Source organism: Carcharhinus amblyrhynchos, chromosome X, assembly GCF_965287045.1.
Source record: "Carcharhinus amblyrhynchos chromosome X, sCarAmb.v2.hapA, whole genome shotgun sequence".
NCBI classification, from domain to species: domain Eukaryota; kingdom Metazoa; phylum Chordata; class Chondrichthyes; order Carcharhiniformes; family Carcharhinidae; genus Carcharhinus; species Carcharhinus amblyrhynchos.
This window is the reverse complement of record NC_137359.1, coordinates 6,034,189-6,059,984: the sequence shown is the minus strand read 5'-3', so window position 1 is coordinate 6,059,984 and position 25,796 is coordinate 6,034,189. Positions and strand designations below refer to the sequence as shown.

Sequence of the window (25,796 nt, the reverse complement as noted above, 5' to 3'; positions counted from 1 at the left end):
ATTGCCCCTTGAGAAGGTGATGGTGAGCTGCCATCTTGAACCCACTGCAGTTCCATGTGGCGTAGGTATACCCACAGTGCTGTTAGGGAGGGAGTTCCAGGATTGTTATTAGATATCAGTCAGTCCGTGTGGTGTAGATACACCCACAGTGCTGTTAGGGAGGGAGTTCCAGGATTGTTAATGGACATCAGTCAGTCCGTGTGGTGTAGGTACACCCATAGTGCTGTTAGGGAGGGAATTCCAGGATTATTATTGGACATCAGTCAGTCCGTGTGGTGTAGGTACACCCACAGTGCTGTTAGGGAGGGAGTTCCAGGATTGTTAATGGATATCAGTCAGTCCATGTGGTGTAGGTACACCCACAGTGCTGTTAGGGAGGGAGTTCCAGGATTGTTATTGGACATCAGTCAGTCCATGTGGTGTAGGTACACCCACAGTGCTGTTAGGGAGGGAGTTCCAGGATTGTTATTGGACATCAGTCAGTCCATGTGGTGTAGGTACACCCACAGTGCTGTTAGGGAGGGAGTCCCAGGATTGTTATTGGACATCAGTCAGTCCATTTGGTGTAGGTACACCCACAGTGCTGTTAGGGAGGGCGTTCAAGGATTGTTATTGGACATCAGTCAGTCCATGTGGTGTAGGTACACCCACAGTGCTGTTAGGGAGAGAGTTCCAGGATTTTGACCCAGCGACAGTGAAGGAATGGTGATATATTTCTAAATCAGGATGGTGAGTGGTTTGGAGGGAACCTTCCAGGTGGGGGGTGTTCCCAGGTATCTGTTGCCTTTGTCCTTCTAGATGGAAGTGGTGGTGGGTTTGGAAGGTGCTGCTTAAGGAGCCTTGGTGAGTGGCTGCAGTGCATCTTGTAGATGGTACACTTGCCCATCTATCTCAGTCTTAAATATACACCATGACTCTGCCCCTACAGCAAAGACTCCCCACCCCTCTGGGAGAAGAAACACCTCCCCATCTCAGTCTTAAACTCATGCCACTGTATTCTGAGAGTCCACATCAATCTCAGTTCCTTCATGGGGCCCAGTAATGATTCTCTCACACTCGTTTTCCAATCTTCCAAACCAACTCCCGACTATCCACCCTCTGCTTCTTGGCCCCGTGATCCCGCAGCAGTCTCTCCGCAACTTTTCAAAAGCCAGCACCCTCCAATTAAAGAATCCATCTGATCAAAGAATCAGCTTCGTTCTAACCTCAGCAACAAACAAAAGCTGAAAATCTCAGCAGGTCTGACAGGAGTCAGGATAGAGCTAACGTTCTGAGTCTGGATGACCCTTCGTCAGAGCTAGTTCTAACTTCTGTCCAAGTTTTTTCTTGGCCAGCATTTATTGCCCATCCCTAGTTGCCCTTGGGGTGGTGGGGGCAGTTGAGAGTCCACCACATTGCTGTGGTTCTGGAGTCACGTCAACCAGACAGGGTAAGGACGGCAGATTTCCTTCCCTAAAGGGAACCAGGTGGGTTTTTCCGACAATGCTTTTTTAATTCCAGATACTTTTTAATTATTGAATTCAAATTCCACCGTCTGCCGTGGCGGGATTCGAACCCGGGTCTCCAGAGCTGAGCTTCTGGATTAATGGTCTAACGATAATACCACTCGGCCATCGCCTCCCCACGTGCTTGACGACATTGTGAACACTAATGTCCCCCTATCTTCTGACTGGTGACCCCTGACAACCATGGGGCTACAGCCATTGTTCTATGCCCTGCCTAGCCCCTTGACCTTACGTTCCCCCCCCTCTTCTCCATCAACTGCCCCTCATGGTGCCCCTCCATTGCTGAAACCCAAATCTTCAAGAGACAACTTCGCAAATGAATGGTAGAATCATAGAAATTGACAACACGGGAGGCCATTCAACCCATTGGGTCTATGCCAGCCCTCCTCGAATTACAAAGAAATCCAGCCAGCCAAGATTTTGTTGCTTTAGCCCCCTCCTGTGCTAAGTTGGACATATCCATCGTGCCCCATCCAATTCAAACAGCCTTGGTTCACAATGTTCTCGCTGCCTCTGAATCTCAATCCCTGTTCCTTCCACCACCTCCCCCCTTCACTGGGCTCATTTCAGTTTAGTTTAAGTTTATTTCATTAGTGTCACAAGTAGGCTAACGCTGCAATGAAGTCACTGTGAAAACCCCCTGGTCGCCACACTCCTGTTCGGGTACACTAAGGGACAATTTAGCATGGCCAATCCACCTAACCTACACATCTTTGGGCACTAAGGGACAATTTAGCATGGCCAATCCACCCTAACCTACACATCTTTGGACACTAAGGGACAATTTAGCATGGCCAATCCACCTAACCTACACATCTTTGGACACTAAGGGACAATTTAGGTTAGGTGGATTGGCCATGCTAAATTGTCCCTTAGTGTCCCAAGATGTGTAGGTTAGGGTGGATTGGCCATGCTAAATTGTCCCTTAGTGTCCAAAGATGTGTAGGTTAGGTGGATTGGCCATGCTAAATTGTCCCTTAGTGTCCAAAGATGTGTAGGTTAGGTGGATTGGCCATGCTACACATCTTTGGACACTAAGGGACAATTTAGCATGGCCAATCCACCCTAACCTACACATCTTTTGGACTGTGGGAGGAAATCGGAGCACCCAGAGGAATCCCACGCAGACACGGGGAGAATGTGCAGACTCCACACAGGCAGCGACCCAAGCCGGGAATTGAACCCCGGGTCCCTGGCGCAGTGAGGCGGCAGTGCCAACCCACTGTGCCACCGTGCTGCCTCTTTGTGTTAATACTGCAGCCTTTTCCAGCCCAGCATCAGTGACGAGCTTTCTGAGTTGAGCAATCCGAGATTTTATTGGGATTATCTATTGTCCTTTCCACTTACTGGCCTTTGGCTTCGCTTTGACCTTTGACCCTGTTGCTCTTGTCTTTCGCTGCAGGTTGGAGGTGCCGTGCGGGAGAAAACTGGCTTCGCCACCACCTTCCGTCACCAAATTAGTGTGGAGCAAGGAGGCGAACAGGGTGACTGCCTGCACACGCGCATGGGCCACTACCACGTACTCCAGGGCTTTCCGAATTGTGTGGTCACCGATGGAGTTGTCAACTTTTTTCTGGCCCGCACAGACAAGGTGCAGCGAGTGGGGTTTGACCCCCGACTGACCCGGGTAGCACATTCAGGTGAGCAAACGAGTGAATAGAACGGCTCAGTCATGGATAATGCACATTTGAAGCCATATCTTAACCCATTCGCCCACCACCGAACCCACTCACCGAATCCATTCACCCATCACCGAACCCGCTCACCGAATCCATTCGCCCACCACCGAACCCACTCACCGAATCCATTCACCCATCACCGAACCCGCTCACCGAATCCATTCGCCCATCACCGAACCCACTCACCGAATCCATTCGCCCATCACCGAACCCGCTCACCCATCACCAAACCCGCTCACCGAATCCATTCGCCCATCACCGAACCCGCTCACCGAATCCATTCGCCCATCACCGAACCCGCTCACCGAATCCATTCGCCCATCACCGAACCCACTCACCGAATCCATTCGCCCATCACCGAACCCACTCACCGAATCCATTCGCCCATCACCGAACCCGCTCACCCATCACCGAACCCGCTCACCGAATCCATTCGCCCATCACCGAACCCACTCACCAAATCCATTCGCCCATCACCGAATCCATTCACCCATCACCGAACCCGCTCACCGAATCCATTCGCCCATCACCGAACCCGCTCACCGAATCCATTCACCCATCACCGAACCCGCTCACCAAATCCATTCACCCATCACCGAACCCGCTCACCGAATCCATTCGCCCATCACCGAACCCGCTCACCGAATCCATTCGCCCATCACCGAACCCGCTCACCGAATCCATTCGCCCATCACCGAACCCACTCACCGAATCCATTCGCCCATCACCGAACCCGCTCACCGAATCCATTCACCCATCACCGAACCCGCTCACCGAATCCATTCGCCCATCACCGAACCCGCTCACCGAATCCATTCACCCATGACCGAACCCGCTCACCGAATCCATTCGCCCATCACCGAACCCACTCACTGAATCCATTCGCCCATCACCGAACCCGCTCACCCATCACCGAACCCGCTCACCGAATCCATTCGCCCATCACCGAACCCGCTCACTGAATCCATTCGCCCATCACCGAACCCGCTCACCGAATCCATTCGCCCATCACCGAACCCGCTCACCGAATCCATTCGCCCATCACTGAACCCGCTCACCCATCACCGAACCCGCTCACCGAATCCATTCGCCCATCACCGAACCCGCTCACCGAATCCATTCGCCCATCACCGAACCCGCTCACCGAATCCATTCGCCCATCACCGAACCCGCTCACCGAATCCATTCGCCCATCACCGAACCCGCTCACCGAATCCATTCACCCATCACCGAACCCGCTCACCTAATCCTTTCGCCCATCACCGAACCCGTTCACCGAATCCATTCGCCCATCACCGAACCCGCTCACCGAATCCATTCGCCCATCACCGAACCCGCTCACCGAATCCATTCGCCCATCACCGAACCCGCTCACCGAACCCACTCATCCATCACCGAACCCGCTCACCAAATCCATTCGCCCATCACCGAACCCACTCATCCATCACCGAACCCGCTCACCAAATCCATTCGCCCATCACCGAACCCGCTCACCAAATCCATTCGCCCATCACCGAACCCACTCACCAAATTCATTCACCCATCACCAAACCCGCTCACCAAATCCATTTGCCCATCGCCAAACCCACTCACCGAACCCGCTCACTCATCACTGAACCCGCTCACCCTTCGCCGAACCCGCTCACCGAACCCACTCACCCATCACCGAACTCGCTCACCGAATCCATTCACCCATCACCGAACCCGCTCACCCATCGCCAATCCCGCTCACCCATCACCGAACCCGCTCACCAAATCCATTCGCCCATCACCGAACCCGCTCACCAAATCCATTCGCCCATCACCGAACCCGCTCACCGAACCCACTCGCCCATCACCAAACCCTCTCACCAAATCCGTTTGCCCATCGCCGAACCCGCTCACCGAACCTGCTCACTCATCACCGAACCCGCTCACCAAACCCACTCACCCATCACCGAACCCGCTCACCGAATCCATTCACCCATCACCGAACCCGCTCACCGAATCCATTCGCCCATCACCGAACCCGCTCACCCTTCGCCGAACCCGCTCACCGAACCCACTCACCCTTTGCCGAACCCACTCACCCATCACCGAACCCGCTCACCAAATCCATTTGCCCATCACCGAACCCGCTCACCCATCGCCAATCCCACTCACCCATTACCGAACCCGCTCACCCATCGCCAATCCCGCTCACCCATCACCGAACCCGCTCACCGAACCCACTCACCCATCACCGAACCCACTCACCAAATCCATTCGCTCATCAATACTGTGTGCAGTTTTGGTCTGCTTTTCCTACGGAAGGATGTTCTTGTTCTGGAGGGAGCACAGCGAAGGTTTAGCAGGCTGATTCCGGGGATGGCAGGACTGATGTATGAGGAGAAATTGACTCAAGTGGCACAGTGGTTAGCACTGCTGCCTCACAGCTCCAGGGACCTGGCTTTGATTCCCTGCTTTGGGTCACTGTCTGTGTGGAGTCTGCACATTCTCCCTGTATCTGCTTGGGTTTCCTCTGGGTGCCTCCCACAGTCCAAAGATGTGTGGGTTAGGTGTATTGACTCACACATGCACCGGAGTGTGGTAACTCGGGGAATTTCATAGTAACTTCATTGCAGTGTTAATATAAGCCTTCTTGTGCCTCCTGCTGCTCTTATCTTCTATATTCCTAACCCACTCACCTCTGTCCTTGCTGTCTGACATTCCCTCGTAATCTGGCAATGCCTCCATTTTTAAATTCTTACCCTTGTTCACAACTTTAAAGTTTTTAAACTTTATCAGTGTCACAAGTAGGCTTACATTAACACTGCAATGAAGTCACTGTGAAAATCACCGAGTCACCACACTCCTGTTCAGATACACGGAGGGAGAATTTAGCACGGCCAATCTTTCAGACTGTGGGAGGAAACCCACACAGACACGAGGAGAACGTGCAGACTCCACACAGACAGTGACCCGAGCCAGGAATCGAACCCAGGTCCCTGGCGCAGTGAGGCAGCAGTGCCAACCACTGTGCCACCCCAAAATACAGCAGCATTGGTCTTTCCTATGTTCCAACTTAAGCTGCTCTCTCTATCAGAAATCCAGCATTCGGGATGGTTTCTTGGAGAAAGTTGTGATGGAGCCAATTAGGAATAAGGCCATTTTGGTTTTGGGAAAGTTACTGAGGTAGGTTTAATAAATGGTCTCCAGTTGAGGGCGGCACAGTAGCACAGTGGGTTAGCACTGCTGCTTCACAGCTCCAGGGACCCGGGTTCGATTCCCAGCTCGGGTCACTGTCTGTGTGGAGTTTGCACATTCTCCTCGTGTCTGCGTGGGTTTCCTCAGGTTTCCTCCCACAGTCCAGAAGACGTGTGGGTTAGGTTGATTGGCCGTGCTAAGAAATTGCCCCTTAGTGTCCAGGGATGTGTAGGTTAGAGGGATTAGTGGGTATAATATGTAGGGATATGGGGGTAGGGCCTGGGTGGGATTGTGTTCAGTGCAGACTCGATGGGCCGAAGGGTCTCTCTCTGCACTGTAGGGTTCTATCTATGATAGATTCAGGATCCCATAGGCAATATTCAGCTTGAATGAGAAGGAAAAGGGACTGAAATATCAGTGTTAAATACTGAATCCCCCACTGTCAATGTCCCAGGGGTTACCATTGACCAGAAACTCAACTGGAATCACCACATAAACACAGTGTCTCCCAGAGCAGGTCAGAGAGTAGGAATACTGCAGCAAGGAACTCACCTCCTGACTCCCCAAAGCCTGTCCCCCATCTACAAGGCACAAGTCAGGAGTCTGATGGAATACTCCACACTTGCCTGGATGGGTGCAGCTCCATAGAATCCCTACAGTGCAAAAGGAGGCCATTCAGCCCATCGAGTTTGCACCAACAACAATCCCGCCCCAGGCCCCTATCCCCACAACCCCATGCATTTACCCCGCTAATCCCTCCATTCCGGACACTAAGGGGCAATTTAGCACGGCCAATCCACCTAACCTGCACATCTTTGGACTGTGAGAGGAAACCGGAGCACCCGGAGGAAACCCACGCAGACACGGGGAGAATGTGCAAACTCCACACAGACAATGACCCAAGCTGGGAATCCAACCCGGGTCCCTGGCGCTGTGAGACAGCAGTGCCAACCACCGTGCCACCCCCCAGCAACGCTGAAGAAGCTCGTCACCATCCAAGACAAAGCAACCCCACTTGATTGGCACCCCATCCACAAACATTCACTCCCTCCACCACCGATGCTCAGTAGCAGCCGTGTGTATATGGTACATGGTACACAGTATCCCAGCCCAAGCCTGGATATTGTCCAGATCTTGCTGCATTTGGACATGGCTTGTTTCACTGTTTGAGAGGTGAACATTCGCAGACATTTAGAGAGATAATATGTGACTCCGAGCAAAACTACATCCCAGTGAGAAGGAAAAACTCCAAGAGACGGCAGAATCAAGCATGGATAACCAGAAGTTAAGGAGGGGATTAAGTTGAAAGCAGAAATATGTAACTTGGTAACAATTAGTGCAGATCAGAGTGGGATAGATTCAGAATGTGGCAAAGATAGACTAAAAAAACTGAGGGCAATGTAGGGGTACAGGTTCACAGCTCCTTGAAAGTGGAGTCACAGGTGACAGAGTGGTGAAGAAGGCATTCGGCATGCTTGGTTTCATCTGTCAGAACATTGAATACAGGAGTTGGGACGTCTTGTTGAAGTTGTACAAGACATTGGTAAGGCCACACTTGGAATACTGTGTACAGTTCTGGTCACCTTATTATAAAAAGGATATTATTAAACTAGAAAGAGTGCTGAAAAGATTTACTAGGATGCTACTGGGACTTGATGGCTTGAGTTATAAGGAGAGGCTGGATAGACTGGAACTTTTTCCCTCTGGAGCGTAGGAGGCTGAGAGGTGATCTTGTAGAGGTCTATAAAATAATGAGGGGGGCACAGATCAGCTAGATAGTCAATATCTTTTCCCCCAAAGGTAGGGGAGTCTAAAACTAGAGGGCATAGGTTTAAGGTGAGAGGGGAGAGATACAAAAGTGTCCAGAGGAGCAATTTTTTCACACAGAGGATGGTGAGTGTCTGGAACGAGCTGCCAGAGGTAGAGGGGGGTACAATTTTATCTTTTAAGCAGTGTGCAGACAGTTACATGGGTAAGATGGGTATAGAGGGATGTGGGCCAAACGCGGGCAATTGGGACTAGCTTAGGGGTTAAAATAAAGGGGTGGCATGGACAAGTTGGGCCGAAGGGCCTGTTTCCATGCTGTAAATCTCTGACTCGAAGCTAACGAGGAACGTGTATAGCCAATGACGGGAATTTTACCGGCACGCCGATTCCGGGGGCAGGCGAGGCTCGGAGAACGGCGTTCTCCGCTGGCCTCGGGGCGGGATCGTACGAACCTCGGGCCCGTAAGATTCCGCCCGGTGAGTTATTCAAAGTACATCAAAAGGAAGAGGCAAGTAAAAGAATGCATTGGCTTCTTGGAAAATGAAACTGGGGAATTACGGAGGACAAGGAAATCCCGCCTCGTGGGAGGTAGACTAGCCGTGACCTTTGAAATGCTGGGGCAGGCTCGGAGGGCTGAATGGCCTCCTTGCGGTGCTGGGATCAGGCTGACAGCTGGATCTTGTACCCTCTCTTTTGGCAGAGTTTTTTATCGACGGACTGGGTATCCTCCACGTTGGGTCCTGCGACGACGTGAGCGTGGACCACGCCACCAAAATCAAACTGCCCTGGAGCAGCGTCAACAAGAACGAGAAAACGTACAAGGAATTCCGCTACCCCAAGTCGTCGGAGGCAAACGTCCATCTGCAACATGGCCTGTTCTATCTGAAAAACAGGTTCAAGTGTATGGTAAAAGACTAAGGACCAAAAACAGGACTGCAACGGGGGAAAGAAACGAAACTCCAAATTGGATGCTGTGCTCGAGAGAACTGAACTCGTTAAGCAAAAAAAAAATGTGTAGGATTAGGACTTGAATTTTACCGAACAGTGGGAGCTGCCGTCACCTCACGGGGATTTCGCTGAGTGTAAAATAATCTTTACCCATAAAAGTTGCTCAAAATCCAGGGATGGGCAACTGAGAATTCTGTTTTTCAAAAGCACTTGCGTTCCTTTCAGGATTCAGAGTATCGGAATAACCTGCCCCAAGCGAGCAGTTCTGTTCTGCCACGTGAATCACTTCCATGACCTCAAAACGGATTCTCCGTGTCCCGGACTCATCTGCGATTTTAAAAAAAAAAGCAAGCAAACCAGGCCACGCAATCGGCCCTGCTAAAGTTGACTCTCACTCTACCTATGAGACGTTCATTGCTAATCGGGCTGCCTTTTCACACTGTGACGATCGAGGGCAGTTGCGACTGGAACCAAGGGTTCGACATCCCCGTATTAAGTGACTCACACACTGAGTCATCAACTCATTGCCTCCTTGAGAATAATCCGGCCCTAAGGCTCCCCAACCCAAGGTTAAACCTCTCGAGGCAGAATGTGCTGGATGTGAAACATTTGCGTGACTCAACAGGGGTGGATTTAGAATCATAGAATCCCTACAGTGCAGGAGGGGCCATTCGGCCCATCGAGTCTGGACTGGTAACAATCCCGCCTCAGCCCTATCCCTGTAACCCCACATTTTTATAGCCCCCCTGACACTAAGGGACAATTTAGCATGGCCAATCCACCTAACCTATACATCTTTGGACACTAAGGGACAATTTAGCATGGCCAATCCACCCTAACCTACACATCTTTGGACACTAAGGGACAATTTAGCATGGCTAATCCCCCTAACCTGCACATCTTTGGACACTAAGGGACAATTTAGCATGGCCAATCCCCCTAACCTACACATCTTTGGACACTAAGGGACAATTTAGCATGGCCAATCCACCCTAACCTATACATCTTTGGACACTAAGGGACAATTTAGCATGGCCAATCCCCCTAACCTACACATCTTTGGACACTAAGGGACAATTTAGCATGGCCAATCCCCCTAACCTACACATCTTTGGACACTAAGGGGCAATTTAGCATGGCTAATCCACCTAACCTATACATCTTTGGACACTAAGGGACAATTTAGCATGGCCAATCCACCTAACCTATACATCTTTGGACACTAAGGGACAATTTAGCATGGCCAATCCACCCTAACCTATACATCTTTGGACACTAAGGGACAATTTAGCATGGCCAATCCACCCTAACCTATACATCTTTGGACACTAAGGGACAATTTAGCATGGCCAATCCCCCAAACCTACACATCTTTGGACACTAAGGGACAATTTAGCATGGCCAATCCACCTAACCTACACATCTTTGAACACTAAGGGGCAATTTAGCATGGCCAATCCACCCTAACCTACACATCTTTGGACGCTAAGGGGCAATTTAGCATGGCCAATCCACCCTAACCTACACATCTTTGAACACTAAGGGGCAATTTAGCATGGCCAATCCACCCTAACCTACACATCTTTGGACACTAAGGGGCAATTTAGCATGGCCAATCCACCCTAACCTACACATCTTTGGACGCTAAGGGGCAATTTAGCATGGCCAATCCACCCTAACCTACACATCTTTGGACTTTGGGAGGAAACTGGAGCACCCAGAGGAAACCCACGCAGACACAGAGAGAACATGCAAATTCCACACAGACAGTAAACCAAAGCCAGAAGCGAACCCGGGTCCCTGGCACTGTGAGGCAGCAGTGCGAATCACTGTGCCACCCTCTTAAAAGGAGGCCATTCGGCCCATCGAGCCTGCACCAACAACAATCCCACCCCGGCCTTATCCCGGTAACCCTACGTATTTACCATTGCTAATCTCCCTGACACTTGGGGGCAATTTAGCGTGGCCAGTCTACCTAACCTACACACCTTTGGAGTGCAGGAGGAAACCGGAGCACCCGGAGGGAATCCACACGGACACAGGGAGAGCGAGAAATATTGCATGACTCAGCAGGGGTGTATTTGCGAAACACATTGTCTGCCTTGCTTTGGAAGGTGTCTGCGACGGATATGGACCAGAAAGGTGCTGGAATAGAAAGTCTGGAAAGCCTTTCAGTTCTTCAAAGCTGAGACCCAAAACTGGGACAACAGGGTGTGCAGCGGAGCGAGCACTTACTGACCTTGTCTGTCACCTTCTCCAGAGGCACCTCTCCAATTTGCTTCCAGACATCCTGACAAAGGATCATCCAGACTCCAAACATTGGCTCGATTCTCTGTCCACAGACGCTGTCAGACCCGCTGAGATTTTCCAGCATTTTCTGTTTCAGATTCCAGCATCCGCAGTGATCTGCCTTTACCCCAATTCACCTCAGTGGGCACACAAGGGACCCAGTGTACCCACCTTTCACTCTTCATATTCAGTTTACCAATAACTATGACTTGGACCAGTTTATATCAAGTTTGTTTCTTATTTATCCTCAGCTACTAAGGCCCTCCCTCACCTTGGGGCTTTTTAAAAAAAATGTAGCTGGAAACACTATTTCTGCAGCCAGAGTTAGAGTAGGAATGCATCATATCTTAAATGTACTGGGAGCAGGCTGGGGGAGGGAGATGGTTGCAGACTCTGGTTGGGACCATTAAACAATGATAAATTGTATTTATCTAAAACCTTTTAGGGCACTTCACGAGAGCGCTGTGCATTTGCCATTGTCTTCTTGGACTTACAGAATCCCTACAATGCAAAATTAGGCCATTTGGCCCATTGAACCTGCACCAACAACAATCCCACCCTATCCCCGTAACCCCACATATTTACCCCCTGACACTAAGGGGCAATTTAGCACGGCTAATCCACCTAACCTACACATCTTTGGACACTAAGGGGCAATTTAGCATGGCCCCTTAGTGTCCAAAGATGTGTAGGTTAGGGTGGATTGGCCATGCTAAATTGTCCCTTAGTCTCCAAAGATGTGTCGGTTAGGGTGGATTGGCCATGCTAAATTGCCCCTTAGTGTCCAAAGATGTGTAGGTTAGGGTGGATTGGCCATGCTAAATTGCCCCTTAGTGTCCAAAGATGTGTAGGTTAGGGTGGATTGGCCATGCTAAATTGTCCCTTAGTGTCCAAAGATGTGTAGGTTAGGGTGGATTGGCCATGCTAAATTGTCCCTTAGTGTCCAAAGATGTGTAGGTTAGGGTGGATTGGCCATGCTAAATTGTCCCTTAGTGTCCAAAGATGTGTAGGTTAGGGTGGATTGGCCATGCTAAATTGTCCCTTAGTGTCCAAAGATGTGTAGGTTAGATTTTTTAAGTTGAGTTTATTTATGGCTCACATTGACATTGCAATGAAGTTACTGTGAAAATCCCGCAGTCCCCACACTCCGGCACCTGTTCAGATACACTGAAGGAAAATTTCGCACAGCCAATCCACCTAATTCACGCATCTTTCGGACTGTGGAAAGAAACCGAGAGCCCCCCAGGGGAAACCCGCGCAGACACAAGGAGAATGCGCAAACTCTGCACAGACAGTGACCCAAGCTGGGCATTGAACCAGGGTCCCTGGCGCTGTGAAGCAGCATGAGTTGACTCTGTTAAATTGCCCCTTAGTGTCCAAAGCAGGTTAGGTGGATTGGCCATGCTAAATTGTCCCTTAGTGTCCAAAGATGTGTAGGTTAGGGTGGATTGGCCATGCTAAATTGTCCCTTAGTGTCCAAAGATGTGTAGGTTAGGGTGGATTGGCCATGCTAAATTGTCCCTTAGTGTCCAAAGATGTGTAGGTTAGGGTGGATTGGCCATGCTAAATTGCCCCTTAGTGTCCAAAGATGTGTAGGTTAGGTGGATTGGCCATGCTAAATTGCCCCTTAGTGTCCAAAGATGTGTAGGTTAGGGTGGATTGGCCATGCTAAATTGTCCCTTAGTGTCCAAAGATGTGCAGGTTAGGTGGATTGGCCATGCTAAATTGCCCCTGAGTGTCCAAAGATGAGTAGGTTAGGTGGATTGGCCATGCTAAATTGTCCCTTAGTGTCCAAAGATGTGTAGGTTAGGTGGATTGGCCATGCTAAATTGCCCCTTAGTGTCCAAAGATGTGTAGGTTAGGGTGGATTGGCCATGCTAAATTGTCCCTTAGTGTCCAAAGATGTGTAGGTTAGGGTGGATTGGCCATGCTAAATTGTCCCTTAGTGTCCAAAGATGTGCAGGTTAGGGTGGATTGGCCATGCTAAATTGCCCCTTTGTGTCCAAAGATGTGTAGGTTAGGGTGGATTGGCCATGCTAAATTGCCCCTTTGTGTCCAAAGATGTGTAGGTTAGGGTGGATTGGCCATGCTAAATTGCCCCTTAGTGTCAGGGAGATTAGCAGGGTAAATACATGGGGTTCCGGTGATAGGGCCTGGGTGGGATTGTTGCTGCTACAGACTCAGTGGGCTGAATGGCCTCCTGCACTGTAGGGATTCTATGACTCTATGAAGTGAGACGGCAAAACCGTGACATTTAGCACAAGTTTGACATCATCCCCTTCGGATACAAGTATGTTGAATCCAACTGGTGCGTAACTGGAAGCGGTGGAGGTGGCAAAAAGATCTGGGTGTCCATGAGTTAGTGGATAGGTACAAAAAGCAATGTAACAAGTGAACAGAATATTGGCCTTTATCACAGGAGGTGAGGGGGGGGCAGGTTTGGTTTGACAGAGCCTTGCCCTGACCCCCACCTGGAGTTCTTCACTCTGTCCTGGGCCCCACACCTCAGCAATGACGTAGCGACCTTGGCAAACGTGTCACAAATAGGCTGACATTAACACTGCAATGAAGTTCCTGTGAAAACCCCCGACTCGCCACTCCTGTTCGGGGAATTTAGTGCAGCCAATGCACCTCGCCTGCACGTCTTTTGGAGGAAACCCACGCAGACACGGGGGGAACGTGCAGACTCCGCGCAGCCAGTGACCCAAGCCGGGAATCGAACCCGGGTCCCTGGCGCTGTGAAGCAGCAGTGCCAACCCACTGTGCCATCTTGCTGCCCCAAGGGTGGCATGGCCAACGTGATGCCAGGGTTGAAAGGGAACCAGTCGCACGGGCTCTGTTTCACTGAGATTAGAGTCGCAAAGTGTGACAATCCGATGAAGGTGTTTAATATGAGATGGGCTCCCAGTGGGGGAGATAGAAAATGTTCCCTCCAGCGAGGGGAGTCCAGAACACAGAGGGTTTACCTCGAAACCCCAACTAGACCATTGAGAAGTGAAGCACTTCACACAAAATGTAGAGGGAATCTGGATCTTTATTCTACAAAAGCCTTTGGACCCTGAGCAATTGAAGCTATCAAGTGATAGACTTCTTGCGGGGGGGGGTGGTTTATTCATTTGTGGGACACGGGCATCGCTGGATGGGTCCAGCATTTATTGCCCATCCCTAGTTGCCCTTGGAGGGCAGTTGAGAGTCAACCATATTGCTGTGACTCTGGAGTCACATGTAGGCCAGACCGGGGTAAGGACGGCAGATTTCCTTCCCTGAAGGGGAACCAGATGGGTTTTTCCGATTATGGTCATCATTGCATCCTTAGTTCCAGATATTTTTAGTAGGCGAGGGTTTGATATTGCAAGAGGGTCGAGTGACGATATAGGGTTTAGAGACACAGAGCAGGCAATGGAAAGAGCACCGTAAACCAATTCTTGATTAACACAGACCCATAGCCAGAAGATGAGAAAATAGTCACCAGCTCAGTAATATGCCTCCCTCACTCGACAAAGGCTCCTTCATTATATCGGGGCAGTTAGTACTTTTCCCAGGAAAAGAACCAGCCTGATCCAGATAACAGCAAGACATCGGCCGGAATTCTGCGGCCGTTCATACGGGCGGGGTTCTCCAGTCCCGCCGGCAGCACACGGGGTTTCCCGCCAGCCTGAGGTGACAGCGGCAGGGACAAGAGAATCCCGCCCGTAGGCCAGAATACCTCGCCTGTGGTCCTTCAATGAGGGGGAGGTGAGTACGTGGCCACATCAATAGAAAAAACGGGCCAAGTTACCCAGGCAGGTTCTCATACAATGCACCGATGCCTGATCCTGGTCATAGTACACAAAGCACACCGGAAGTAATCCCTCACCCTCCTCACGTTGTACATGGCAAGTGACCCGGACCACCCCTCGCTCTTGCCCCAAGATTCCCACACTTTGCTATCGCTCGTGACCCACATATACAGTCTACCGGAGAGTTTCCAGCTGGACCTCGTCTCCAAGATTGACTTGGAAGTGCTTCCGGGTTCCGTCAGGGATTGCCGGCAGCCATCTTGTGCGAGGCCTGCTTGGACGCGGCGGCCATGTTGAACGCACAATTTAGAAAATGGAGGAACGGGCCTCGGACGTTTCACCCTGTCCAGCATCCAGCCCCTTGTGGCACCGCGAGGGGTATTGGCCAGATAAATGAGCTTGAGGTGCGGAGCGGCTGTGTTACGGGGTTAAACGTTCCCCCGGTGTTAGCTCTGATGACACCAGATTGAGTTTGAGTCCCACTTCAGAGAGTTGGGCGGAGAGTCCAGGCTGCCAACTCCAGTGCAGTACTGAGGGAGTGCTGTCTTTCAGACAATATATTAAACTGAGTCCTTCTCTATCCCATCAGCCACTAAGGTACTATTTTGAAGAAGGCAGGAGAATTTTTGTCAATATTTATTTGGGTTGGACACGAAAAACAGATTCGCTGATTGTTGTCATTGAAGCGTAGAACATTGAGCCCATCTCCAGAGACTAATCCAATTCCCCGCTTCCATCCCTTGAAGCTTATTTCCCTCGAATACCTATCCAATTTCCTTTCCAAATGTAATTATTTACTATTTACTACTGTCACAAGTTAGCTAACATTAACACTGCAATGAAGTTACTGTGAAAATCCCCGAGTCATGTTCGGGTACACTGAGGGAGAATTTACAATGGCCAATCCACCCTAACCTACACATCTTTGGACACTAAGGGACAATTTAGCATGGCCAATCCACCTAACCTACACATATTTGGACACTAAGGGACAATTTAGCATGGCCAATCCCCCTAACCTACACATCTTTGGACACTAAGGGACAATTTAGCATGGCCAATCCACCTAACCTACACATCTTTGGACACTAAGGGGCAATTTAGCATGGCCAATCCACCCTAACCTACACATCTTTGGACACTAAGGGGCAATTTAGCATGGCCAATCCACCTAACCTACACATCTTTGGACACTAAGGGGCAATTTAGCATGGCCAATCCACCTAACCTACACATCTTTGGACACTAAGGGGCAATTTAGCATGGCCAATCCACCCTAACCTACACATCTTTGGACACTAAGGGGCAATTTAGCATGGCCAATCCCCCTAACCTACACATCTTTGGACACTAAGGGGCAATTTAGCATGGCCAATCCACCCTAACCTACACATCTTTGGACACTAAGGGGCAATTTAGCATGGCCAATCCACCCTAACCTACACATCTTTGGACACTAAGGGGCAATTTAGCATGGCCAATCCACCCTAACCTACACATCTTTGGACACTAAGGGGCAATTTAGCATGGCCAATCCCCCTAACCTACACATCTTTGGACACTAAGGGGCAATTTAGCATGGCCAATCCACCCTAACCTACACATCTTTGGACACTAAGGGGCAATTTAGCATGGCCAATCCACCCTAACCTACACATCTTTGGAATGTGGGAGGAAACCGGAGCACCGAGAGGAAACCCACGCAGACATGGGGAGAACGTACAAACTCCACACACACACACACACACACACACACACAGTGACCCGAAGTTGGAATTGAATCCAGGCCTCTGGCACTGTGAGGCAGCAGTGCTAACTACTATGTCACCGTGGCACCAAGTAGACGGATGACCATGAAACCATTGTCGGAAAAACTCCATCTGGTTCAGTAATGCCCCCTTTAGGGAAGGAAGTCTGCCCGTCCTTACCCCGGTCTGGCCTACATGTGACTCCAGAGCCTCAGCAATGTGGCTGACTCTCAACTGCCCTCCAAGGGCAATAAAGGCTGGCCCAGTCAGCGATGCCCACATCCCGTCAAAACGGATAATAAAAAAGGAGCGCTTTGGCGGAGAGGTTTGGGGAGAGGGTGGCAGAGTTTGTAGCTGGAAGGGCTGACGGCCAAGGAAGGGGGTTGGGGGAGGGGTAGCGGGCAAGCGACCCCAATTGGGGGGAAGCAGAGAAGTGGATGATAAAGCAAGTCAGAGACGGGGACGAGCGAACAAAGAACAAAAACATGATCGGCCCTCCAAGCCTGTGCCGATCATGATACCCAAACTAGACTACACCCTTCTGCCCTCACTCGGTCTGTATCCCTCTATTCCCTCCCTATTCATGTACCCGTCCAGATGCCTCTTAAATGTTGCTAATGTGCCTACTCCCACCCCCTCCTCTGGCAGCGCCTTCCAGACACCCACCCCTCTCTGCGTGAAAAACCCTTAAACCGTCCCCCTCTCACCTCGAACCTGTGCCCCCCCGCGTAATTGACACTTCCACTCCGGGGAGGAAAAACCCTCTGACTATCCACCCCTGCCTCTCATCGTTTTGTAGACCAGGTCTCCCCCTCAGCCTCCGCCTTGCAAGACCGAGGTGGGGAACTTTGAGCATTCGAAGGCCAAGAGGAATGTGGGGCCTACGCTTTAACTTCTCAGCCAAGAGCTCGATGTAACCGGAGATGACACTCGAAAGGGTTAACGCTGGGGTTTTCACACTCTGAGATGGAATGCTATTCACCACGCTGGTTTGACTCCACATCTGACTGTGCTCCACGCCTCAGGACTTTAGCACTCTCCCTTTTTGATGTTTTGACTCTACGGTACCTCACTCAGCTTATTCAAATATTGGCGATGAACTCCAGTCACCTCCGGGGTGGTTAAAGTATGTGCAACAAAGATAATGTCTCTCCTAATCTCTGCTGAATCAATACCAGTCTCCTGTCAGTCTCTCCCTCCCTCTCACCTCCCTCAGGAATTTAACTCCTTGTTAACCTGATGGCTTCCAGCCTCAACAACCAGCCAGTATCAGTGGAGGGAGAAGAAAGCAGCATTAAGGTTTCAGGTAGACAGAGGTGGTGAGTATGCAATTTGAGCAGAGCGGTCAAATTTCCACAGTGGCACACTGCTGCCTCACAGCTCCAGGGACCCGGGTTCGATTCCAGCCTCGGGTCACTGTGTGTGAGGACTCTGCATGTTTCACCGTGTCTGTGTAGGTTTCCTCCAGGTGCTCCGGTTTCCTCTCACACTCCAATGTTACGCAGGTTAGGTGGATCGGCAATGCTAAATTACCCCTAACTGTCCAAAGATGTGTGGGTTAGGGTGGATTGGCCATGCTAAATTACCCCTAACTGTCCAAAGATGTGTGGGTTAGGTGGATTGGCCATGCTAAATTGTCCCTTAGTGTCCAAAGATGTGTAGGTTAGGTGGATTGGCCATGCTAAATTACCCCTAACTGTCCAAAGATGTGTGGGTTAGGTGGATTGGCCATGCTAAATTGTCCCTTAGTGTCCAAAGATGTGTAGGTTAGGTGGATTGGCCATGCTAAATTGTCCCTTAGTGTCCAAAGATGTGTCGGTTAGGGTGGATTGGCCATGCTAAATTGTCCCTTAGTGTCCAAAGATGTGTAGGTTAGGGTGGATTGGCCATGCTAAATTACCCCTAACTGTCCAAAGATGTGTAGGTTAGGGTGGATTGGCCATGCTAAATTACCCCTAACTGTCCAAAGATGTGTAGGTTAGGGTGGATTGGCCATGCTAAATTGCCCCTTAGTGTCCAAAGATGTGTAGGTTAGGGTGGATTGGCCATGCTAAATTGCCCCTTAGTGTCCAAAGATGTGTAGGTTAGGGTGGATTGGCCATGCTAAATTGTCCCTTAGTGTCCAAAGATGTGTAGGTTAGGTGGATTGGCCATGCTAAATTGCCCCTTAGTGTCCAAAGATGTGTAGGTTAGGTGGATTGGCCATGCTAAATTGTCCCTTAGTGTCCAAAGATGTGTAGGTTAGGTGGATTGGCCATGCTAAATTGTCCCTTAGTATCCAAAGATGTGTAGGTTAGCTGGATTGGCCATGCTAAATTGTCCCTTAGTGTCCAAAGATGTGTAGGTCAGGTGGATTGGCCATGCTAAATTGTCCCTTAGTGTCCAAAGATGTGTTGGTTAGGGTGGATTGGCCATGCTAAATTGTCCCTTAGTGTCCAAAGATGTGTAGGTTAGGTGGATTGGCCATGCTAAATTGTACCTTAGTGTTATGGGGCTGGCAGGATAAATGCATGGGGTTATGGGAAGAGAGCCTGGGTGGGATGGTGAGTCGGTACAGACTTGATGGACCGAATGGCCTCCTTCTGCACTGTAGGGATTCTATGATAAGTTGAGGTTGCCAACTCTAGCTGCGTGTACTGCAGGAGCTTTCACCCTGTTATCTCCTCTCTCCAAGAGCTAAACACCTATTCACATGAAATAATTCTGTTACAACAGCCCCAGTGACCTTTCTCCCGGAGTCACTCCCAACTGTGTCCCGGAGATTCGTTTTTAATTCCCGGAGACTCCAGAGCAATCCTGGAGGTTTGGCAACCCTGCCTGCATACGTGGCCCAGTTGATGCTTCAAGTTCAACTGGACTCAGACACACAGGGGATCTGGGAGTACAGGTCCAGGGATCCTTAAAAGAGACAGCACAGTTGCACCAAGGGTGGTGGGGGCCACTGCCAAGTGGTTGAGGCAGTTATGTGAGTCACATTTAAGACTTATCTGGATAGAGACCTGAACAGGAGGGATATTGTTGGACATATACGGTTGGTCTAGATAGGACAATGTGACCGGCTTGGAGGGCCGAAGGGCCTGTTCCTGTGCTGTACCTTATTCTTGCTCAGTCATCGATGTTAGCTAAATAATATCCCTTTGAGGGCTCATTCAGCCGCGTCTCCATGTCTATTAAGGCTTACATTAACACTGCAATGAAGTTACTGTGAAAATCCCCGAGTCATCACACTCGGGTACACTGAGGGAGAATTTAGCCAATGCGCCCAAACCAGCACGTCCCTTGGACAAAACACCAAGCGATATGAAAGCGAACTGCAGCGACCTCTCACTGGTGTGGAACACTGCGTTCGAAGCTTAAGCGGAATATACAAACCGGGGCTTCTAAAAGTCACGTCACACCATATCATCTCTTTCAGCTCATTTCTACACTGCTTTCTGTGCTCTTCAAACTTTGGTAGTGTCGATAAAATAAAAATTCCATTTGTATTGAAGAATAAATGATTCATTTTAACCTGGGCTCCCGTCTGCATTTTGTACAAACATCCAAACCCACAACCTCTACCATCTAGAAGGACAAGGGCAGCAGATACCTGGGAACACCCCCCACCTGGAGATTCTCCTCCAAGTCACTCACCATCCTGTCTTGGAAATATATCGCCGTTCCTTCACTGTCACTGGGTCAAAATCCCTCCCTAACAGCACTGTGGGTGTACCTACACCACATGGACTGACTGATGTCCAATAACAATCCTGGAACTCCCTCCCTAACAGCACTGTGGGTGTACCTACACCACAGGGACTGACTGATGTCCAATAACAATCCTTGAACTCCCTCCCTAACAGCACTGTGGGTGTACCTACACCACACGGACTGACTGATGTCCAATAACAATCCTGGAACTCCCTCCCTAACAGCACTGTGGGTGTACCTACACCACATGGACTGACTGATGTCCAATAACAATCCTGGAACTCCCTCCCTAACAGCACTGTGGGTGTACCTACACCACAGGGACTGACTGATGTCCAATAACAATCCTGGAACTCCCTCCCTAACAGCACTGTGGGTGTACCTACACCACACGGACTGACTGATGTCCAATAACAATCCTGGGACTCCCTCCCTAACAGCACTGTGGGTGTACCTACACCACAGGGACTGACTGATGTTCAATAACAATCCTGGAACTCCCTCCCTAACAGCACTGTGGGTGTACCTACACCACACGGACTGACTGATGTCCAATAACAATCCTGGAACTCCCTCCCTAACAGCACTGTGGGTGTACCTACACCACACGGACTGACTGATGTCCAATAACAATCCTGGAACTCCCTCCCTAACAGCACTGTGGGTGTACCTACACCACATGGACTGACTGATGTCCAATAACAATCCTGGAACTCCCTCCCTAACAGCACTGTGGGTGTACCTACACCACAGGGACTGACTGATGTCCAATAACAATCCTGGAACTCCCTCCCTAACAGCACTGTGGGTGTACCTACACCACACAGACTGCAGCGGACCCAGATGGCAGCTTCCGAATGGTATTTAGGGATGGGCAATTAATGCTGGCCTTGCCAGCGATGCCAACGTCACATCAAAGAATAAATGAAAATGAGAGACTCGGGAACTGTTTAAAACTTCCAATTTTATTTTAATGCTCCTGTGCTCCCTCCGCACCCCCACAGCTGTCCCTGTGACTGGTATTTGCTGTAAAAAGTCTGACAACACCAGGTTTTAGTCCAACCTATTTATTTGATAATATACTCGCAAGCTTTCAGGGTTAGCCCCTTCGTCAGGTGAATGGAGAGTTCTGGCCTCAGACAGAGCATATAAAGCACAGACAGTTTAGAGATTACTGATTAGAATGCGAATCCTTACACCTAACCTGCTGTTCAAGACCTGAAGTGGCTGACAATGTGAGTGGAAGGAGCACTGATCACAGGTTACAGAGGTGTGTATTGTCTCCAGACAGTACAGTAAGTGAGGTTTTGCAAACCCAGGCAAGTCACAGGGGTTACAGATAGTGCGACATGAACCCAAGATCCCTGTTGAGACCGTCCTCATGTGTGCGGAACTTGGCTATCAGTCCAGAGCTTTCTGTCTTAACCTGGCAAAGGTGATTCTTCTGATAGACACTTCTGTGTCCTTGGGCCTGAGTAGTGTAGGTGGGTGAATCCGCAGTTATCATAAGAACATAAGAAATAGGAGCAGGAGTGGGCCATCTAGCCCTTCGAGCCTGCCCCGCCATTCAATAAGATCATGGCTGATCTGAAGTGGATCAGTTCCACTTTCCCGCTTTCTCCCCTTAATTCCCCTGTCTATCAGAAACCTATCTACCCGTGACTTAAATATATTCAGCGAGGCAGCCTCCACCACTTCAATGGGCAGAGAATTCCAGAGATTCACCACCCTTTGAGTGAAGAAGTTCCTCCTCAACTCTGTTCTAAACTGACCCCCCCTTTATCTTGAGGCTGTGCCCTCTAGTCCTGCTGTCCTTTCTAAGCGGGAAGAATCTCTCTCCCTCTACCCTATCCATCCCCTTCATTATCTTATACGTCTCTATAAGATCCCCCCTCATCCTTCTAAACTCCAACGAGTACAGACCCAGTCTATTTAGTCTCTCTTCATAGTCCAACCCCCTCATCTCCGGTATCAGCCTAGTGAACCTCCTCTGCACTCCCTCCAAGGCCAATATATCCTTGCGTAAGTGCGGCGCCCAAAACTGCACACAGTACTCCAGCTGCGGCCTCACCAATGCCCTATACAGCTGCAGCAAGACCTCCCTACTTTTATATTCAATCCCCCTCGCTATGAAGGCCAGCATCCCATTCGCCTTCCTGACCACCTGCTGCACCTGCAGGCTGGGTTTTTTGCAACTCATGCATCTGATCGTCTTTATCTCTGGAATCCAACCTGAGCCTACTTGTTGTGGGAGGCGAGGGCCTCGTGGAATTAGACTATTAATCCAGAAACTCAGCTAATGTTTTGGGGACCTGGGTTCAAATCCCGCCACAGCAGATGGTGGGATTAGAATTCAGTTGCAAAAATAGCCAGGATTCAGGGTTAGTTTGGAAGAGTGAGAGGGAATTTCATAGAAATTTATAAAATTCTGACAAGGTAGATTCAGAAAGAATGTTCCCGATGGTGGGGGAATCCAGAACTAGGGGGTTATAGTTTGAGGATAAGGGGTAAACCTTTTAGGACTGAGGTGAGGAGAAATTTCTTCACCCAGAGGGTGGGGAATGTGTGGAATTCACTCCCACAGAAAGTAGTTGAGGCCAAAAGTTGTGTGATTTCAGGAAGAAATTAGATATCGCTCTTGGGGCTAAAGGGATCGAAGGATATGGGGGGGGTGGGGGATCAGGATATTGAACTGGATGATCAGAATGAATGGCGGGGCAGGATCGAAGTAGCCTCCTCCTGCTCCGAGTTTCTAAGAATCAATCGATGACCATGAAACCACTGCCAACCATCAGAAAAACCCCATCTGGGTCACTAATGTCCTTTCGGTCGGGAAATCTAGCCTACATGTGACTCTAGACCCACAGCAATGTGGGTGACTCTCAACTGGCCCTCGGGCAGCCAGGGATGGGTAATAAATACTGGTCCAGCCAGCGAAGCTCGTGTCCCATAAATGAATTCTTAAAAATCTGTCCAGATGGTGAAAATAGCCAAGACTCACAACGAGGTATTTTAACAATTCCCTGTAACTTACTCTGTGCTCCCATCCCGTCAAGTTAAATCAATGCTCACTAACGCTGTTTCTGAACTTCCAAACAGCGGGAATCCACTTGATCACTCAGAGGAATGGGGTCAGTCAGATGATCAGTCCTACCAGCCGTTAACCTTCAACCAAACGGCTCAAGAACAGCTTCTTCCCAGCTGCCATCAGACTCCTGAATGGACCAACCTCGCGTTAATCTGATCTTTCTCTACACCCTATCTGTAACTGTAACACTACATTCTGCACCCTCTCCTTTCCTTCTCCCCTATGTACTCTATGAATGGTATGCTCTGTCGGTATAATGCACAAGAAACAATATTTTTCACTGTATCCCAGTGTGTGACAATAATAAATCAAATATTAAGCTGATCTTTCTCTACACCCTATCTGTAACTGTAACACTACATTCTGCACCCTCTCCTTTCCTTCTCCCCTATGTACTCTATGAACGGTATGCTTTGTCTGTATAGCACACAAGAAACAATACTTTTCACTGTCTCCCAATACATGTGACAATAATAAATCAAATCAAATATTAAGCTGATCTTTCTCTACACCCTAGCTGTAACTGTAACACTACATTCTGCACTCTCTCCTTTCCTTATCCCCTATGTACTCTATGAACGGTATGCTTTAAGAACATAAGAAATAGGAGCAGGAGTAGGCCATCTAGCCCTTCGAGCCTGCCCCGCCATTCAATAAGATCATGGCTGATCTGAAGTGGATCAGTTCCACATTCCTGCCCTCTCCCCATAACCCTTAATTCCCCTGTCTATCAGAAACCTATCTACCCGTGACTTAAATATATTTAGCGAGGCAGCCTCCACCACTTCAACAGGCAGAGAATTCCAGAGATTCACCACCCTTTGAGTGAAGAAGTTCCTCCTCAACTCCATTCTAAACCGCCCCCCCTTTATCTTGAGGCTGTGCCCCCTAGTCCTACTGTCCTTTCTGAGCGGGAAGAGTCTCTCTACCTCTACCCTATCCATCCCCTTCATTATCTTATGCTTTGTCTGTATAGCGCACAAGGAACAATACTTTTCACTGTATCCCAATAAATCAAATGAAAGTCAAATCAAACCCCTGCATCCTCCTGTTTTAAAATAACCAGGTAACCAACTGAACGAAACCAAATGAAGCATCCCTGTTTGCTTGTGTGACTGGATCACTGCAGGAGGCCACTCATTCCACAGCTCACTGCTTCCTTTATTTAACAGTGCCACAGGATGATTAATGGGTCTCCAGTTGACTGTTCCTATAAATAGTCAGCCCATTAGTCCAAAACAGATTGAGTCAGACACAAAGCCCTGTGCCTGTCTTATCACACCGGTGAGGAAGGAACTGATTCTGAGCTGGGGCCTGTGGTGAGTTCAACATCCGGTCAACAGGCCTTGGAGATTGAAGCTTTATTCAGGAGAGTACACAGAGGAGAAGGAAAGGAGAGAGAGCAGAATGTAGTGTTACAGTTACAGATAGGGTGTAGAGAAAGATCAGCTTAATATTTGATTTATTATTGTCACATGTATTGGGATACAGTGAAAAGTATTGTTTCTTGTCTGTATAGTGCGCAAGAAACAATACTTTTCACTGTATCCCAATACATGGGACAATAATAAATCAAATATTAAGCTGATCTTTCTCTACACCCTATCTGTAACTGTAACACTACATTCTGCACCCTCTCCTTTCCTTCTCCCCTATGTGCTCTATGAATGGTATGCTTTGTCTGTATAGTGCACAAGAAACAATACTTTTCACTGTGTCCCAATACATGGGACAATAATAAATCAAATCAAATCAAGGATGCTGGAATCGAACTCAGCTTCTTTGAAGAAGTGACAACCTCCAGTGGGGAATTGGAAAGTCTTCAGGCCAAAGTGCCGATCGTACCAGCTCACGCCCGCTTTGTCTCCTCTCGTGGTCTTACTGGCCCTGGATCACAGGCGTAGTCAGTGTCGCACCTGAGAAGGTGTCGTGACGATATCCAGTGGGGGATTGCGGGGGGGTTGCTGAGGAGGAGGGAGCGATCAGCCAGGGAGGTCAGTGATCAGGAGGGAGGGCAGGCGATAACCAGGTAGGGCGAAGGACTGTCAGATCTTTAGTGTCCCATGTACACATTACACAGAACACTGAGAGATCTGCGCATGCGCAATAGCACCCTCTGACTCTGAGCGGGCAGCAGG

General features: G+C 49.6%; 1 protein-coding gene across 3 annotated transcripts in view; it reads left to right on the top strand.

The window, feature by feature from the left end:
* LOC145361848 (beta-1,4 N-acetylgalactosaminyltransferase 1-like) overlaps nucleotides 1-23,793 on the top strand; it is a 112,132-nt gene extending 88,339 nt beyond the window's left edge. For 2 of the 3 annotated variants that reach the window (XM_080217820.1, XM_080217819.1), the window contains 2 exons: nucleotides 2,908-3,145; nucleotides 8,817-9,600. In XM_080217820.1, coding sequence (XP_080073946.1) covers nucleotides 2,908-3,145; nucleotides 8,817-9,034 — 456 coding nt within the window. In that variant the 3' untranslated portion in view covers nucleotides 9,035-9,600. Of the gene's footprint in view, nucleotides 1-2,907; nucleotides 3,146-8,816; nucleotides 9,601-23,669 lie in introns of those variants that run through there. The other variant, XM_080217821.1, reaches the window with a different exon arrangement.
* Nucleotides 23,794-25,796: the final 2,003 nt, after the last annotated feature.